The sequence below is a fragment of the Oncorhynchus nerka genome, linkage group LG7, assembly GCF_034236695.1.
Source record: "Oncorhynchus nerka isolate Pitt River linkage group LG7, Oner_Uvic_2.0, whole genome shotgun sequence".
NCBI classification, from domain to species: Eukaryota; Metazoa; Chordata; class Actinopteri; order Salmoniformes; family Salmonidae; genus Oncorhynchus; species Oncorhynchus nerka.
The window spans coordinates 11,174,621-11,195,127 of record NC_088402.1 but is presented as its reverse complement, the minus strand read 5'-3'; the positions used below and the strand labels follow the sequence as shown (position 1 = coordinate 11,195,127).

Genomic DNA, 20,507 nt, shown 5'->3' with positions numbered 1-20,507 from the left:
ATGTCTTCAGAAAGCTGGGCTGGGTCAGGTGGATAGAACTTCACATTGAAGGTAAAGTCATAATTGATGCCTGAGGAAATAATCTGTCATCAAAACACATTCATATCACAGTAACACTTTCCTCTTGTTAAAACATGCACAGCGATGTTTAAAAAAACCTGGGTCGTATTCAATAGGCACCAAACGGAACAAAACTGACTGTAAGGGAATAACATGAACTTGTTCAATAAGAAACGCTCATTTTCGTTCCAAAACGTTAGCTACGACGTGCACTAATGAATACCCCCCCTGAGTAATGAATGACGACGGTATTTTCGTCTCACCTGTACATGATTGTGCGTCTGCACAGATCTTGTCTAACTTTGCACCTACGTAGGTGGAGCAGAAAATGAAATGGAAGTGTCACGGTGAGGTGTACAGCCTTTCCACATTCAGGGTGTGTTCGGGGAAGAAGCTAGCAAGCCAGCCAACTTTATCCGGTTAACTGGTGGTGCTCGACTTCCGCTGTGCGATCAGAACGCCCCAGTGTGCGAGAGAGAAACGCTCGGGAACTTACGAAAAGGCCCAGAGCGCCCTGCCTGACGCTGGAGGAAATTTACTAACACACCTACAGTATAATTACCATGTATTTAGCAAGAGGTTACAAGGTAGGCTCTACACAATGAGAACAGAGCACAAGCCTCACCTTGAACCTGCCTGCGGATCTCCTTGGTGAAATCCATCCAGGTCTGTGGGAGATGAGAAGGAACATCATCAGACAAAACAAGGACTCAGACGTGGCTCCAATTATAACTGAACATCAAACACTAGATACAAGAAGCATGTGTCTAATATGTACAGTATCTACAGTGGCAAGAAAAAGTATGTGAACCCTTTGGAAATACCTGGATTTCTGAATAAATTGGTCATAACATTTGATCTGATCTTTAATCTTTAATCTAAGTCACAACAATAGACAAACATTGTGTGCTTAAACTAATAACACTAATTATTAGAATTGTTCTTGTCTATATTGAATACATAATTTAAACAATCACAGTGTAGGTAGGAAAAAGTATGTGAACCCCTAGACTAATGGCTTCTCCTAAAGCTCAGGTTGGGAAAAGTATGTGAACCCCTAGACTAATGGCTTCTCCTAAAGCTCAGGTTGGGAAAAGTATGTGAACCCCTAGACTAATGGCTTCTCCTAAAGCTAATTGGAGTCAGGAGTCAGCTAACCTGGAGTCCAATCAATGAGACGAGATTGAAGATATTGGTTAGAGCTGCCCTGCCCTATAAAAACCACTCACAAAATGTGAGTTTGCTGTTCACAAGAAGCATTGCCTGATGTGAACCATGCCTCTAACAAAAGAGATCTCAGAAGACCTAAGATTAAGAATTGTTGACCTGCAAAAAGCTGGAAAGGGTTATAACGTATCTCTAAAAGCCTTGATGTTCTTCAGTCCACGGTAAGACATGGTCTATAAATGGAGAAAGTTCAGCACTGTTGCTACTCTCCCTAGGAGCGGCCGTCCTGCAAAGATGATTGCAAGATCACGGCACAGAATGCTCAACGAAGTTAAGAAGAATCCTAGAGTGTCAGCTAAAGATTTACAGACATTTCTGGAACGTGCTAACATTTATGTTGACGAGTCTATGATAAGTAAAACACAAAACAAGAATGGTGTTCATGTGAGGGCACCACGGAAGAAGCCACTGCTGTCCAAAAAAAAACATTGCTGCACGTCTGAAGTTTGTAAAAGTGCCCCTGGATGTTCCACAGCGCTACTGGCAAAATATTCCGTGGACAAATGAAACTAAAGTTGAGTTGTTTGGAAGGAACACACAACACTGTGTGTGGGGGGAAAAAAGGCACAGCACACCAACATCAAACCCTCATCCCAACTGTAAAGTATGGTGAAGGGAGCATCATGATTTGGGGCTGCTTTGCTGCCTCAGGGCCTGGACAGCTTGCAATCACCGACGGAAAAATGAATTCCCAAGTTTATCAAGACATTTTGCAGGAGAATATATATTTGACTTATTCTTTGGTCTGTGTATGTTTTTTCCCCAGTCAACCAGTCGATTAGAGCGTTAGGGGCGACCCCCCCACTTGTGATTGGTAAAAAAATATGACATATCATGTAATTCATGGATTTTAAATGCTTATAGTGTGGTAAATTTGTACATTTTCCAGATTAAAATATATTGTTCGTAACAAGCTGTTACTTACTACTCTGCTCCACAGTGACCGACAGCAGCAGCCTCTCCTTGAGAACACTTCTTGGGGAATTATCTACCTTTGATAAGCAGCTAGATATAGCTAGCTTTGCCAACTATTTACAATGAGGGGGGGGGAACTGCCCCAACAAAATCGCAGGATTCCATAGCAGAAATCATAGCAGCATAAAGTAAACAAACCGTCCTGGTGGCGCTTAAATGTGCGTTCAGTCAGAACTTCTGGGTCTGCTCTAGTCTCCCTCCCAATGACTGTCGCGCCAGACGGCTTACTTCCGCACGCGAGGCTAGATCTGCTCGATCAGGTACAGACGGCACTAAAGCAAAAGGCTAATTGTAATTAATTAACTTGTAAATAAATATTCATAACAGTCATGGGAGCCTGGGACCTGATAAACCAGACAACTTCATCTAACAAGAGTCCAAGGACAGAGGGATACACTAGCTAGAACCTTCTCATCAAGGTTCAGGTAGGACCAAAGAGTATGAAGTTGGCTGGTCAACTTGATTGTTTCCCCATGTGGTTCATCAGGTTCTACTGTCATGTTCTGTGGACTAAAACAGCATAAAACCTGGTGCATCACAAAGCATTATCAAATGAATTAACTAGCTACAGTAATGTTTGGAGACATTGATAAAAAAAATGTGGTCATTTTTTGTGTGTGAGATTAACCAGTTATCTACCTTTGATAAGCAGCTAGATATAGCTAGCTGGTAGCTTGCTTGCTAGCTAGTTGGCTCTCATGCCTATTTTAAGTCCTTTCTAAACTCAAATCTGACTAACTATAAAGTTACACTACATGACCAACGGTATGTGGACACCTGCTCGTTGAACATTTCATTCCTAAATCATGGGTATTAATATGGAGTTGGTCACCCCTGCTATAACAACCTCCACTATTCTGGGAAGGCTTTCCACTAGATGTTGGAACGTTGGAGAGAAGCCCAGAATCGTAGCGTTAAGATTTCTCTTCACTGGAACTAAAGGACCCGAACCATGAAAATCAGCCCCAGACCATTATTCCTCCTCCACCAAACTTTACAGTTGGCACTATGCATTGTGGCAGGTAGCGTTCTTCTGGCATCTGCCAAACCCAGATTCATCCGTCGGATTGCCAGACGGTGAAGTGTGATTCATCACTCCAGAGAACGCGTTTTCACTACTCCAGAGTCCAATGGTGGCGAGCTTAATTAACACCACTCCAGCCGATGCTCGGCATTGTGTATGCTGAGCTTAGGCTTGTGACCCATTTCATGAAGCTCCTGACGAACAGTTCTTGTGCTGATGTTGCTTCCAAAGACAGTTTGGAAGTTGTTAGTGAGTGTTGCAACGGAGGACAGACGCACTCTGGAGGTCCTGTTCTGTTAGCTTGTATAGCCTGTCACTTCACGGCTGAGCGGTTGTTACTCCTAGACGTTTCCACTTCACAATAACAGCACTTACAGTTGACCAGGGCAGCTCTAGCAGGGAAGACATTTTACAAACTGACTTGTTGGAAAGGTGGCATCCTATGACGGTGTCACGTTGAAAGTCACTGAGCTCTTCAGTAAGGTCATTCTACTGCTATTGTTTCCTATGGAGATTGCATGGCTGTGTGCTCGATGTTATATACCTGTGAGCAATGGGTGTGGCTGGAATAGCTGAATCCACTAATTTGAAGGAGTGTCCACATACTTTTGTATACATAGTGTATTTCAGAATGAAAGTTACCTGGCTAGCGCATCATGCTTTGTGAAATGTTAGCTACCTCTCCCCAGTTAGATAATGCTTTGTGACATTATGTTAGCTAGCTATCCCCAGTTAGATAATGCTTTGTGAAATGTTAGCTACCTCTCCCCAGTTTAATAATGCTTTGTGAAATGTTAGCCAGCTATCCCCAGTTAGATAATGCTTTGTAACATTATGTTAGCCAGCTATCCCCAGTTAGATAATGCTTTGTGACATTATGTTAGCCAGCTATCCCCAGTTAGATAATGCATTGTGACATTATGTTAGCCAGCTATCCCCAGTTAGATAATGCTTTGTGAAATGTTAGCTACCTCTCCCCAGTTAGATAATGCTTTGTAACATTATGTTAGCCAGCTATCCCCAGTTAGATAATGCTTTGTGACATTATGTTAGCCAGCTATCCCCAGTTAGATAATGCTTTGTGACATTATGTTAGCCAGCTATCCCGTTAGATAATGCTTTGTGACATTATGTTAGCCAGCTATCCCGTTAGATAATGCTTTGTGACATTATGTTAGCCAGCTATCCCGTTAGATAATGCTTTGTGACATTATGTTAGCCAGCTATCCCCAGATAATGATAATTATGCTATCCCCAGTTAGACATTATGTTAGCCAGCTATCCCGTTAGATAATGCTTTGTGAAATGTTAGCCAGCTATCCCGTTAGATAATGCTTTGTGACATTATGTTAGCCAGCTATCCCGTTAGATAATGCTTTGTGAAATGTTAGCCAGCTATCCCGTTAGCTAATGCTTTGTGAAATGTTAGCCAGCTATCCCGTTAGATAATGCTTTGTGACATTATGTTAGCCAGCTATCCCCAGTTAGATAATGCGTTGTGACATTATGTTAGCCAGCTATCCCCAGTTAGATAATGCTTTGTGACATTATGTTAGCCAGCTATCCCCAGTTAGATAATGCTTTGTGACATTATGTTAGCCAGCTATCCCCAGTTAGATAATGCTTTGTGACATTATGTTAGCCAGCTATCCCCAGTTAGATAATGCTTTGTGACATTATGTTAGCCAGCTATCCCGTTAGATAATGCTTTGTGACATTATGTTAGCCAGCTATCCCCAGTTAGATAATGCGTTTTCACTTATATCATCTGCATGCTTGTTGAGTTCTCCCTGGTGCACTCGTTTGTGCGTGAGCTGCCTTCTCGCTCAAAATAGTTTAATCTAATCCGTTCTAAACCGTGGCAGCATATGCAGCAGTGGTCATTTGGTTTTTGACATGCAAAAGTGAAATAGGTGTATTGATGCCTGTTGTTCAAATGCACAGATTGCTTCATATATCTTCTCAATAGAAACCACCGATAGTGGCATCATATAAACATGGCATCATATTTCTGTCATGACAACTCCAACCACCTCGCGCGCACCGGGGTATTCAGCCAATCAGGTGACAACTCCAACCACCTCGCGCGCACCGGGGTATTCAGCCAATCAGGTGACAACTCAAAAGACACCTCAACTTGTGGGTCACAAAGCAAAAAACAGTTTGGAAACTTAGAGCAACGGACCTTCATGGAGGGCGACTCCCAGATGGCCAGACCGTAGTAGTCTCTCTCCAGCAGGTTGAGGTGGTCACACACCTTGGTGAACAGCTCCACACCTTTGGCATGTTTCTAAAGGGAAGAGAGAGATGTCATACAGAGACATAATAAACCTGTCTTTAACTGTGTAGGGAATTTGCCATGTTTCTAGAAGCAGGAGAGATACCGTATCTTCTAAAACTATTCCGACCCACTGACTTTTTCTAAAAAATACACACAAAAAAAATCTAAAATGGATTAAATTGCTCCTCTCAAGCGCTGTCAGGTTGGATGGGTAGCATCATTGCACAGCTATTTTCAAGTCTTTCCAGAGATGTTTAATCAGGTTCAAGTCTGGACTCTGACTGGGCCACTCAAGGACATTCAGAGACTTGTCCTGAAGCCACTCCTGCGTTGTCTTGGCTGTGTGCTTAGGGTCGATGCTCTGTTAGAAGGTGAACCTTCGCCCCAGTCTGGGGTCCTGAGCGCTCTGGAGCAGGTTTTCATCAAGGATTTCTATACTTTTCTCCATTCATCTTTTCCTCGATCATGACTTGTTACCCAGTACCTGACGCTGAAAAACATCCCCACAGCATGATGCTGCCACCACCATGCTTAATTGTAGGGATGGTGCCAGGTTTTCTCCAGGCGTGACGCTTGGCATTCAGTCCAAAGAATTCAATCCAGGTTTCATCACACCAGAGAATCTAGTTTCTCATGGTCTGAGAGTCTAAGTGCCTTTTGGCAAACTCCAAGCAGGCTGGCATGTGCCTTTTACTGAGGAGTGGCTTCCATCTGGCCACTCTACCGTAAAGGCCTGATTGGTGGAGTGCTACAGAGATAGTTGTCCTTCTGGAAGGTTCTCCCATCTCCATAGAGGAAATCTGGAGCTCAGTTAGAGTGACCATCGGGTTCTTGTTCACCTCACTGGCCAAGGCCCTTCTCCCCTGATTGCTCAGTTTGGCCAGGATGCCAGCTCTGGGAAGAATCTTCCAAACTTCTCCATTTAAGAATGATGGAGGCCACTGTGTTCTTGACCTTCAATGCCGCAGACATTTTTCTGGCACCCTTCCCCAGATCTGTGCCTCGACACAATCCTGTCTCGGAGCTCTAGGGACAATTCATTCGACCTCATGGCTTGGTTTTTGCTTTGACATGCACTGTCAACTGTGGGACCTTATATAGACAGGTGTGTGCCTTTCCAAGTCATGTCCAATCAATTGAATTTACCACAGTTGAACTCCAATCAAGTTGTAGAAACATCTCAAGGACGATCAATGGAAACAGGATGCACCTGAGCACAATTTTGAGTCTCATAGCAAAAGATCTGAATAATTATGTAAATACGGTATTTATGTTTTTAATATATTTGTAAACATTTATAAAAAACTGTTTTCGCTTTGTCATTATGGGGTATTGTGTGTAGATTAATGAGGAAAATAATTAATTTAATACATTTTAGAATAAGGCTGTAACGTAAGAAAATGTGGAAAAAGTCAAGGGGTCTGAATACTTTCGGAAGGCACTGTACCCGAAAAAGCCAGTCTAGCAATATATATAGCGCACAGAATTAAAAAGCAGTTGTCGGATATTATTCATTCTAATCAGAAAGGCATTTTATTGCACGATATATTGGAAATAATAGAACACAGGGAAATATCTGGGAAACCAGTCCTGTTATTCATAGCTGACTTTGAAAAGGCTTTTGATAAAGTACGGCTGGAGATTATATATAAATGCCTCGAATATTTTACATTTTTGGGAATCTCTTATAAAATGGGTTAAAGTCATGTATTACTTAAAATTACTTGTGTCATGCACAAAGTAGATGTCCTAACGGACATGCCAAAACTATAGTTTGTTAACAAGGAATTTGTAGAGTGTTTGAAAAACGAGTTTTAATGACTCCAATCTAAGTTTATGTAAACTTCCGACTTTAACTGTATATGTATGTACGGTGCCAAAAAGTTTGGACACACCTACTCATTCAAGTTTTTAAAAAGTTTTTAAAAAGTTTCAAACTATTTCCTACTGTACATTGTAGAATAATAGAGAAGACATCAAAGCCACAATCATCTGACCTCAACCTAATTGAGATGGTTTGGGATGAGTTGGACCGCAGGGTGAAGAACAAGCAGCCAACAAGTGCTCAGCATATGTGGGAACTCCTTCAAGACTGTTAGAAAAGCATTCCATGTGAAGCTGGTTGAGAGAATGAGTGTGCAACACTCATCATGGCAAAAGGTGGCTACTTTGAAGAATCTCAAATATAAAATAGATTCTGATTTGTTACTACATGATTCCATATGTTATTTCATAGTGTGTCCAACCTTTTGACTGGTACTGTATGAACAAATCGGACAAGTTTATAGGATTTGGCAAGACAGCACAAACCGTCCTGGATCCCCCCAGGCTATGTATCCTAGGATTCCAGCTATAATAAAGAATGATTTGGTAATATTGGGACTTACATCCAGCTCACACTCATACAGAGTGTCGTCCAGCAGTGTAACTTTAATTTGCATGATCCTGGGTCGACGGGGAGGCTTAGGAGTTTGAGCGTCTTCTTCTGCTATCTTCTCCTTTAACTCTTTCTCTCCCTCCCCCTCCTCGCCCTCTCTTCCTTCTCCCTCTCCCTCAGGGTCCTCCTCCTTTTTCTCCTTCTCCTGGGCACTGTCCTCTTCTCTTTTCTCCTTGTCTTTCTCTCCCCCCTCGTCCTCTGAGTCTTTCTCAGGGCCTTCCTTCTGGTCTACCTGGACAGGCTGGAGGAAAAGACACAAGACACATTTTTAACACATTCCATTTTTATATTCATTCCAAAAACACACACATGGACACATTTGCATCTGTGTGTAAGACAAACATGCTTGCTTAAAGCTACACAGAACAAACAACTTTACAAACGACAAAGACATGATATTGATACAGTTGAAGTTGGAAGTTTACATACACCTCAGCCAAATACATTTAAACTCAGTTTTTCACAATTCCTGACATTTAATCCTAGTAACAATTCCCTGTCTTAGGTCAGTTAGGATCACCACTTTATTTTAAGAATGTGAAATGTCAGTATAATAGTAGAAAAAATGATTTATTTTAACTTTTATTCCTTTCATCACATTTCCAGTTGGTCAGAAGTTTACATACACTCAATTAGTATTTGTTAGCATTGCCTTTAAATTGATTAACTTGGGTCAAACATTTCAGGTAGCCTTCCACAAGCTTCCCACAATCAATTGGGTGAATTTTGGCCCATTCCTCCTGACAGAGCTGGTGTAACTGAGTCAGGTTTGTAGGCCTCCTTGCTCGCACACGCTTTTTCAGTTCTGCCAACAAAATTCCTGTAGGTTTGAGGTCAGGGCTTTGTGATGGCCACTCCAATACCTTGACTTTGTTGTCCTTAAGCCATTTTTCCACAACTTTGGAAGTATGCTTGGGGTCATTGTCTATTTAGAGGACCCATTTGCGTCCAAGCTTTAACTTCCTGACTGATGTCTTGAGATGTTGCTTCAATGTCTCCACGTAATTTTCCAACCACATGATGCTATCTAGTATGTGAAGTGCACCAGTCCCTCCTGCAGCAAAGCACCCCCACAACATGATGCTGCCACCCCCGTGCTTCACGGTTGGGATGGTGTTCTTCGGCTTGCAAGCCTCCTCCTTTTTCCTCCAAACATAACGATGGTCATTATGGCCAAACAGTTCTATTTTTGTTTCATCAGACCAAAGGACATTTCTCCAAATGTACGAACTTTGTCCCCATGTTCAGTTGCAAACCGTAGTCTGGCTTTTTTATGGCGGTTTTGGAGCAATGGCTTCTTCCTTGCTGTGCGGCCTTTCAGGTTACGTCGATATAGGTCTCGTTTTTACTGTGGATGTAGATACTTTTGTACCAGTTTCCTCCAGCATCTTCACAAGATCCTTTGCTGTTGTTCTGGGATTGATTTGCACTTTTCGCACCAAAGTACGTTCATCTCTAGGACACAGAACGCGTCTCCTTCCTGAGCGGTATGACGGCTGCGTGGTCTCATGGTGTTTATACTTGTGTACTATTGTTTGTATAGATGAACGTGGTACCTTCAGGCATTTGGAAATTGCTCCCAAAGATGAACCAGACTTGTGGAGGTGTACAATCTTTTTTCTGAGGTCTTGGCTGATTTCTTTTGATTTTCCCATGATGTCAAGCAAAGAGGCACTGAGTTTGAAGCTAGGCCTTGAAATACATCCACAGGTACACCTCCAATTGACTCAAATGATGTCAATCAGCCTATCAAAAGCTTCTAAAGCCATGACATCATTTTCTGGAATTGTCCTAGCTGTTTAAAGGCACAGTCAACTTAGTGTATGTAAACTTCTGACCCACTGGAATTGTGATACAGTGAATTATAAGTGATATAAGCTGCCTGTAAACATTTGTTGGAAAAATTACTTGTCATGCACAAAGTAGATGTCCTAACCGACTTGCCAAAACTATAGTTTGTTAATAAGAAATTTGTGGAGTGGTTGAAAAACAAGTCTTAATGACTCCAACCTAAGTGTATGTAAACTTTTGACATTAACTGTATATATAGGTAAGCTCGTCTATACCATCATTGTTCAGTCTCATACAATGTCCAGTCAGTTAACACATGATACCTTTACAACCACATACCTAGAGTCATTTAAAAACCATTAACCCGAAGCTCAAACCCAGAAGTTATTAGTCAGGTCAACCATTCTGGTTCTGCATCTCTACACTTCACTAAGGCTTTGTCACACACACACACACACACACACACACACACACACACACACACACACACACACACACACACACACACACACACACACACACAAAGGCTCTGGCAATGAATAATTAAAGTAGCAATACAGCTAAAAGTAAAGTAAATCACTGTAGAAGGCACAGGGTCTTAAAATAACTACTGATCAGGGAGAGGAAGGGAACTAGTTGGCCAGTCAGCCAGCCAGGCAGAGACTACCTCAGCTCAGACAAACCTTTTAGAGGAGCCGAATGGAGCCTCCCTACACTAAAGGATCAAAGGCATGACCTCAGAGAGCAGAGAGCAGAGAGAGAGAGAGACACTGTATATATATAATATGACATTTGGATTGTCTTTATTGTTTTGAAACTTCTGTATGTGTAATGTTTACTGTTAATTTTTATTGTTTATTTCACTTTATATATTCACTTTATATATTATCTACCTAACTTGCTTTGGCAATGTTAACACGTTTCCCATGCCAATAAAGCCCCTTGAATTGAGAGAGAGAGAACGAGAGAGAGAGACAGAGACAGAGAGACAGAGAGACAGAGAGACAGAGAGAGAGAGAGAGAGAGAGAGATAGATAGGGCAGCGCACAATTGGCCCAGCGTCGTCGGGGTTTGGCCGGGGTAGGCCGTCATTATAAATAAGAATGTATTCTTAACTGACTTGCCGAGTTAAATAAAGGTTACACACAAACACACACACACACACCACACACACACACACACATACACACACACACTGACCAAAAAGTAATTTTGTTACGTTATGTCCCCATTACCAGTAAAACATAATCAAAACCTATTTCTTTCACTTACTTGCTATGCTGTTTCGTTGTTCATTTGTTCAGTCGTTTCATTCTCAACCAGGATTTCCATGGAACGCAGTTTGGGTCTTTGCGTGTCAAAAAATACACTATTTAACAATATTTGATGTGTCAATCAGGACCTGAATATGACTGCACGCCACATAATAATTTAACTCGTTCATCATTTGTGTTACCTAGTTATTACACATTGACTACACTATCACTCGTATTTCATATGTCACAACGATTCATCGATATGTATGCTATGATGCTGTATGCTATAATGCTGTGATGCTGTATGCTATGATGATGCTGTATGCTATGATGCTGTGATGCTGTATGCTATGATGCTGTATGCTATGATGCTGTATGCTATGATGCTATGATGCTGGTAAAGTTGTCTCGCGCACCTACAGTGCTGGTCATAAAAAAAAGCTAGCTAGCTCATGGATGCAAACAATGTTCTTCCCCAAAAACATAGTAAAACGACATAATCTATTTCAGTAGCTATCGTTAGCTAGCTAACTATATAGCTAGGTGTCATCATCTAAAATAACTCTAATTTATAAGACTAATTAATTAATTAAGATTAATGATGGTCGGACCCATCTATGTGAAGCTAGCCACAACAAGGATTAGCCACAATAGTGGACTTTGCGGTTTGCCTTCAAAATAAAAGTATGACATAATTCTACTATTTGTATTCATTTGCACTACTGTTAATGACATATTTTTATTTTGAAGGCAAACCGCAAATTCCACTATTGTGCCTAATTTTTATTGTATCTAGCTTCACAACACATTACCCGGTCCGGTCGAGCCTCACTAGCGAGATGAAGCTAGCTGGCTGCTTATAACGTTAGCTTTGGGCAACAGGGTTAAGTAGCTGGCTGCTTATAACGTTAGCTTTGGGCAACAGGGTTAAGTAGCTGGCTAGCTATTTATTTTCATGAACTGAAGTTCAATATCAACACACGAACAACAAGTGGCAACCTAGCTAATACTTACTCACGAGGATTCCTAAATCATTGCTAAGAATAATGAAAATAACTGCAGTTTTTTACTGGTCATTGTTTTCAGGCTGGTTGTATTAGTGCTAGCTAGGTACCAAGCTAAAGCTAGCTACCCCAGAAGTTGCGGTCGAACAAATGATGCTTTATTATCAACGCGGTACCGTAAACACATCGTTCATGGCCGGTGTTTGCAGATTTTATTGTACCGCTTTGACAGTGCTACTGTATATTTTTTGACACGCAAAGACCCAAACGGTGTTCCATAGTATGTATGTCGTGAAGCTAATAGCAGTGACGCTATTACTGTGTTACTCTGGTAGGACAACATCGGAAAAATAGCGCACTTGGCAATGTTAACCGGTGCTCGACCAGTCGGCGAAAGCCAACATCACCCACGACAGAGAACGGTTGATTGTCAAGGGCAATGAATTCAATTATCTTGCCGTTAATGGATTTCGCCTTTGAGTTGTTTCGCTGAAATGTTCTTACTCTTTCAAATGATTGCTTGACTTGTTGACTGCTCGATCCACACCAGCAGACATTGTGGACCAGGTTAGGAATGCTGTGTTGCAGGTGTAGCGCAAAATGCTACGTGGCGTCATTACGTCATGTACCGACATTATATAGTATATAGTATAGATATTATTATTATATTATTATATAGGTATGCATGTCAGCTTTGATATAGGTTTTGCATATTGGGCATTAAACTAGACATCCGATCCAAAATGTCACCGATATATTGTGCATCCCTACTATATATCCTCACTATTGTGACTATATATCCTCACTATTGTGACTATATATCCTCACTATTGTGACTATATATCCTCACTATTGTGACTATATATCCTCACTATTGTGACTATATATCCTCACTATTGTGACTATATATCCTCACTATTGTGACTATATATTCTCACTATTGTGACTATATATTGCCATAACGTTGTGCTTTGAGACCGAAATGAAATCCTATGTAAAGAAGGAACAATAGGAACCAAAGGAAAGGCTTTCCTCAAGCCACATCACAAACACCACAATCATTACTCATTCATGCACGTCTGTTCTTACTCACTTCACATAGCAGTTTGAAGACTGAGAGAGTACTGTAATTCAGAGCACTGTAAATCCAGCACAAAAGACCTACCACTTACCACTGAAGAGCACATTCATCAGCTCAGACTAAAATCAACATAATTTTGCACTCTAGCTAAGCAGTAGCTAAGAGTCCTCAACCACACACACTGCTATTAAACATGTCCTCGTCAAGCCTAACCCTACAACAACACACAGTCCCAGTATGACAGCGTAGTAGGAGTGATAGGCTCTCACCTGAGCCTCGTTGCTGCTGAGTGAGTGCAGGTCGAGGTTCTGATCCCCCTCGATCCTGAGCTCCGGCTCACAGTCAGCGATGGGCGCCTTGGCTTCTCCCCCGTCCCCTCCTTTCTCCCCCTTCTCTCCCCCGTCCCCCTCGCACTGAGACCTCCTCTTCAGGAAAGAGGAGAAGAGTCGCGAGAGGCCACGGTCGGCCGAGGTGCGCTGGCGGGGTCTCAGCTGCACCTCCTCCTGGGGTGAGGAGGGCGGGCCGGGGCTTAGGGGCGAGGTGACGGGAGTGCTGGAAGCCTGGGACTCAGAGGGCCCGTGGTCAGGGGGCGTGGCCTGATGCTGCTCTGCCTCCTGCTGGCTGGGCTTCTTTTGCTGCTGTCGCTCTGTCGCCTCGTCTGTCGTCATGGCAACAGCTGCATGGGGAAAACAACCAGGGAAAATGGTCCATTATGAAGAGATTTGGTCAGGTAGTTTACCTAGGATTAGATGTTATTCAAATGTTGGTAATATAGTCATTACACTACAGGTCATCATCGTAAGGTAGTGTGCCGTCTAACCTCTTCCTTGTTTCTAGCAGATTCTTGTATTTGTCCTTTAAAACTTATTATGGCTGCAATCCCGTTAACGTGATCGATATGCCAACAGCCAGTGACAGTGCAGGGCGCCAAATTCAAAACAACAGAAATCTCATAATTAAAATTCCTCAAACATACATATATCTTATACCGTTTTAAAGAGGTAATCTTGTTGTTAATCCCACCACAGTGTCAGATTTCAAATAGGCTTTACAGCGAAAGCACCACAAACGATTATGTTAGGTCACCACCAAGCCACAGATAAAAACAGCCATTTTTCCAGCCAAAGAGAGGAGTCACAAAAAGCACAAATAGAGATAAAATTAATAACTTGATGATCTTCATCAGATGACACTCATAGGACTTCATGTTACACAATACATGTATGTTTTGTTTGATAAAGTTCATATTTATATAAAAAAAATCTGAGTTTACATTGGCGTGTTACGTTCACTAGTTCCAAAAACATCCAGTGATATTGCAGAGAGCCACATCAATTTTACAGAAATACTCATCATAAATGTTGATGAAAATACAAGTGTTACACATGGAATTATAGATATACCTCTCCTTAATGCAACCGCTGTATGAGATCTCAAAAAACCTTTATGGAGAAAACAAACCATGCAATAATCTGAGATTTTTGTATTTATTATCTGCCATGTTGGAGTCAACAGAGACCAGAAATCACATTATAAATATTCCCTTACCTTTGATGATCTTCATCAGAATGCACTCCCAGAAATCCCAGTTCCACAATAAATGTTTGATTTGTTCGATAATGTCAATTACTTATGTCCAAGTGGCTACTTTTGTTAGGGTGTTAAGTACACAAATCTGGACCTGAGCAGGTCCAGCCGAACATCAGTCGGAATGTTCAAAAAGTTATATTACAGGTCGTAGAAACATTTCAGACTAAGTATAGAATCAATCTTTAGGATGTTTTTATCATAAATCTTCAATAACGTTCCAACCGGAGAATTCCATTGTCTGTAGTAAAGCCAGGTTGCTCTCATGTGAAATGCGCGTGACCAGGACCTGGCTCTCTGCCAGACCAATGACTCAAAGAGCTCTCATCCGGCCCCACATCACAGTAGAAGCCTCATTCAAGTTTCTAAAGACGGTTGACATCTAGTGGAAGCCTTATATAATATGCATATATTAGCAACTGGGAATTAAAATGTTAAACCTCAGACAGAACAAGGTCACCTATTAGCTATTATTCCATGAAATCCCAGGCAGCCATTTATGCTACAAATACCCAGGGAGAGGGGAGAGGAGGAGGGAGAGAAGGAAATAGAGGAGAGAGGAGGGAGAGGGGAGAGGAGGAGGGAGTGAAGGAAGTAGAGGAGGGAGAGGAAAGATAGGAGGGAGAGGAGAGATAGGAGGGAGAAGAGGATGGAGAGGAGGGAGAGGAGAGATAGGAGGGAGAGGAGAAGGGATGGGAGAGATAGGAGGGAGAGAAGGAAGGAGAGGAGAGATAGGAGGGAGAAGAGATGGTATAGGAGGGAGAGGAGGATGGAGAGGATAAGGGATAGGAGGGAGAGGAGAAGGGATAGGAAGGAGAGGAGGCGGGAGAGGAGAGGTAGCTATTATTATTATTATCATGGATTGGTGGTGTGATCTGGAATGGGCCTTTACAGACCCTCATCTCTCTCTCCCCACCCTCTGACACTGCATGCTGGGCAGGGGTCACCATGGCAACGCCGGCTTTATTAGGCCCCAGTCATGTCATTGTGTTGGTGGAGTCTCCATGCTGCTACTGTTGGTGATTCAGCATGGGAACATCATGGGAACATCATGGGGACATCATGGGAACATCATGGGAACATCATGGGAACATCATGAGGACATCATGGGGACATCATGGGAACATCATGAGGACATCATGGGGACATCATGGGAACATCATGAGGACATCATGGGGAACATCATGGGAACATCATGAGGACATCATGGGGACATCATGGGAACATCATGAGGACATCATGGGGACATCATGGGAACATCATGGGGACATCATGGGAACATCATGGGGACATCATGGGAACATCATGAGGACATCATGGGGACATCATGGGAACATCATGAGGACATCATGGGGACATCATGGGAACATCATGGGGACATCATGAGGACATCATGGGAACATCATGGGGACATCATGGGAACATCATGGGGACATCATGGGAACATCATGGGGACATCATGGGACATCATGGGGACATCATGGGAACATCATGGGGACATCATGGGAACATCATGGGGACATCATGGGGACATCATGGGAACATCATGGGAACATCATGGGAACATCATGGGGACATCATGGGAACATCATGGGAACATCATGGGGACATCATGGGAACATCGTGAGGAGATAGAGCAGAATGAGTGACCAGCCTCTAAGAAGACCAGGCCTTGCCACTACTACCAGTCATTTTAGTGTTAGTAAGCAATATTATACTTCTATTCTATTCTAGCTGTATTTCTATATCTATATTCTAGCGGTATTTCCAATATTCTAGCTATATTCTATTACATAAGAAAAAAAACGTCAAACTTAATTACAGAATTCTTGAATTATCGCAGATTCCTTCGGACTATTTTGAGGAAGTAATACTGGCTTTGTTCCTATGGTGTCTCATGAGGGACAAACATCAGTAACTGCCACATTGAACCACACCCCCAAGACTGAAATCTAATTTTTCTTTAATGAGCAACAGAGAAACATGTGGAATTGGTGCGTTCAGTCGCTCTTTAATCATGGAGCCCCAAATCAGTATTTCCCACCCCCCTGGGGTTGACTGACACAGTCCTGCCGAGCCCAGCTCTACCCAGCCTGATAGTGGTTCATCTAGTTGCTGCCATATGACAGGGCCATATCTGTCAATAACAGCAGCACACAACTAGACCGGTCCAAAATCTGTGCTGGCTTGCCAATGTGTGACCATAATATCTGGCAAGACAGCACAGACAGATCTGGGACCAGGCTATAGCAAATAACCTTCAGTGTTCTGCTTTCGCTTGGGATCTTTCCTGAGTTATTGTCTAGTCTAGTCACAGTGTGTGTATCTACTATCTACTCAGTGAGTACACGCCAGAACAATAGGGGACCGACTCACAAGGGCTCTTCAACAACGAATAATACAGTGAGGCTCCACGGTTCAGAGAAAGGTGAGGAGCAGTCGGTTGATTCAATCAGACGCTCACAAGGAGATCTCAGGGGTACGTCCCAGGGGTACGTCACTATGTAGTGCACTAGGACCTCATAGGGGCTCTGGTCAAAAGTAGTGCACTACATCAAATCAAAGTGTAGCGAAATGCTTGTGCTTCTAGTTCCGACCATGCAGTAATATCTAACAAGTAATCAAACAATTTCACAACAACTACCTTTTACACACAAATGTAAAGGAATGAATAAGAATATGTACATATAAATATGTGGATGAGTGATGGTCGAACGGCATAGGCAGGATGCAGCAGATGGTATAGAGTACACTATATACATATGTGGATGAGTGATGGTCGAACGGCATAGGCAGGATGCAGCAGATGGTATAGAGTACACTATATACATATGTGGAGGAGTGATGGTCGAACGGCATAGGCAGGATGCAGCAGATGGTATAGAGTACACTATATACATATGTGGAGGAGTGATGGTCGAACGGCATAGGCAGGATGCAGCAGATGGTATAGAGTACACTATATACATATGTGGAGGAGTGATGGTCGAACGGCATAGGCAGGATGCAGCAGATGGTATAGAGTACACTATATACATATGTGGAGGAGTGATGGTCGAACGGCATAGGCAGGATGCAGCAGATGGTATAGAGTACACTATATACATATGTGGATGAGTAATGTAGGGTATGTAAACATTATATTAAGTGGCATTGTTTAATGTGACTAGTGATACATTTATTACATCCAATTTTCCATTATTAAAGTGGCTGCAGATTTGAGTCAGTATGTTGGCCGCAGCCACTCAATGTTAGTGGTGGCTGTTTAACAGTCTGATGGCCTTGAGATAGAAGCTGTTTTTCAGTCTCTTGGTCCCAGCTTTGATGCACCTGTACTGACCTCGCCTTCTGGATGATAGCGGGGTGAACAGGCAGTGGCTCAGGTGGTTGTTGTCCTTGATGATCTTTTTGGCCTTCCTGTGACATCGGGTGGTGTAGGTGTCCTGGAGGGCAGGTAGATTGCCCCCGGTGATTCGTTGTGCAAATCTCACTACCCCTGGAGAGCCTTATGGTTGTGGGCGGAGCACTTGCCATACCAGGCGGTGATACAGCCCGACAGGATGCTCTCGATTGTGCATCTGTAAAAGTTTGTGAGTGTTTTTGGTGACAAGCCAAATTTCTTCAACCTCCTGAGGTTTAAGAGGCGCTCCTGCGCCTTCTTCACCACAATGTCTGTGTGGGTGGACCATTTCAGTTTGTCCGTGATGTGTACGCCGAGGAACTTAAAACCTTCTACCCTCTCCACTACTGTCCCGTCGATGTGGATAGGGGGGTGCTCCCTCTGCTATTTCCTGAAGTCCACGATCATCTTCTTTGTTTTGTTGACCTTGAGTGAGAGGTTATTTTCCTGACACCACACTCCAAGGGCCCTCACCTCCTCCCTGTAGGCCGTCTCGTCGTTGCTCTTAATCAAGCCTACCACTGTTGTGTAGTCTGCAAACTTGATGATTGAGTTGGAGGTGTGCGTGGCCACGCAGTCATGGGTGAACAGGGAGTACAGGAGAGGGCTGAGAACACACATTTGTGGAGCCCCAGTGTTGAGGATCAGCGGGGTGGAGATGTTGTTTGTACCCTCACCACCTGGGGGTGGCCCGTTAGGAAGTCCAGGACCCAGTTGCACAGGGCGGACGAGTTTGGAGGGTACTATGGTGTTAAATGCTGAGCTGTAGTCGATGAACAGCATTCTAACATAGGTATTCCTCTTGTCCAGATGGGTTAGGGCAGTGTGCAGTATGATTGCGATTGCGTCGTCTGTGGACCTATTGGAGCGGTAAGCAATTTGGAGTGGGTCTAGGGCAGTGGTCACCAAACTACGGCCCGCGGGCCGGATGCGGCCCGTCAGCACATTTGGCCCGGCCCTCTGAACAATACCAGAGACGCTATCGAATTTTTTTCCTATTTGGCCTCCAGAAAAAAAATCCTAGGCCCTGTCAAAGAGAGAACGGAATAATGGCGAAAAGGTTAGGTAAGAGAAAAATTGATTCAGAATGCAGGGTATTTAACCTGCAGTGGACAAACAATTTTTTTTTTGTTCAATGCAAAGAAAAGGCTGTTTGTCTCATCTGTCAAGAGACGGTGGCGGTATTCAAAGAATACAATCTTCGCCGACACTATGAATCCCGTCACAAAGACAAGTACGATAGCTTGCAAGGCCAAATACGAGCAGACAAACTCTCAAAGCTAAAAAGTGGACTACTATCTCAGCAGAATACATTTGTACGCCAAGCTCAGCTGAACCAGGCATCCGTTCGGGCCAGCTTTCGGGTTGCTAAACTGATAGCAAGAAGCGGTAAGCCTTTCACTGACGGAGAGTTTGTTAAGAAATGTATGGATGCTGTCGCGGAGGAGGTGTGTCCCGAGAAGAAAGATGCATTTAATGCCGTAAGTCTGTCGGCGAGTACAATCACCAGACGCGTTGAAGAAATCGGGAGTAATGTATATGCCCAGCTGCAGCAGAAGACGAAAGAATTTGACTTTTTTCATTAGCACTGGATGAGAGCACGGACGTGCAAGACACAGCGCAACTGCTCATTTTTATTCCCAGCCTTCATATCAGTTTGAGTTGGCTGAGTTACAGAACTGTGATGTTCTGAAAGACGCATTCAAGCCCAACAGTCTCATTGACTTCTATGCCGCCCTCCCAAACGACACATATCCAAACATCAAAAAACACGCAATGAAAATGTCCACAGTTTTTGGCAGCACGTATATCTGCGAGAAAACCTTTTCTCGCATGAAACTGCTGAAAACCCGATGAGATCAAGATTGACAGATGAACATTTGCATCAGTGCTTGAGACTGGCTGTAACTAGAATGGAACCTGATATTCAACTTCTCACCAGCCAGATGCAGGCCCACAGTTCACACTGATGAACATACATAGGTAAGCTCACTTTTCTGACTTGAATGAGTCATTCTGAGCATAAACAAATATAATCATAATAAAATCTACTGGGATAAAATCCATCTTTACAACCATACTGGTAGTGAAATGTATTGTGCTGTGTAGGTGCTGTATCACTTAGTTCAGTTTCTCAACCTGCTTCTTTTGTGGTTTTCACAGGGAAGTTGATGAGAGAGAGCTGCAAACAGCGGTGTCTACAAGCCTACTGGAACCTACAAAAGGATTATAAGGAAGGAACACAAGAACTTTAAGAGACTGCTCATATGTGTCAGAGAGATTCTGCTCTGACAACTGAGCTGAACTTTTATCTGTTAAGATTGTGCATGGCACGACAGAAAGTTAATGTTCCATGGCTTTTTTTTCTATGAAGAACCCAGAGA

General features: G+C 42.9%; 1 protein-coding gene across 10 annotated transcripts in view; it reads right to left on the bottom strand.

Annotated features, from left to right (window-relative positions):
* The window catches only part of LOC115124205 (protein 4.1-like), a 176,614-nt gene that overhangs the window by 140,979 nt on the left and 15,128 nt on the right, over positions 1-20,507 (bottom strand). For 8 of the 10 annotated variants that reach the window (XM_065020172.1, XM_065020174.1, XM_065020178.1 and 5 more), the window contains exons 2-7: positions 13,406-13,812; positions 7,955-8,245; positions 5,472-5,576; positions 686-728; positions 324-368; positions 1-70 (exon numbers count right to left, since the gene is read on the bottom strand). The exon at positions 1-70 is cut by the window's left edge and continues 6 nt beyond it. In XM_065020172.1, the coding sequence (XP_064876244.1) occupies positions 1-70; positions 324-368; positions 686-728; positions 5,472-5,576; positions 7,955-8,245; positions 13,406-13,812 (961 nt within the window). The remainder of the gene's footprint in view (positions 71-323; positions 369-685; positions 729-5,471; positions 5,577-7,954; positions 8,246-13,405; positions 13,813-20,507) is intronic. The other 2 variants (XM_065020175.1, XM_065020176.1) reach the window with 1 other exon arrangement.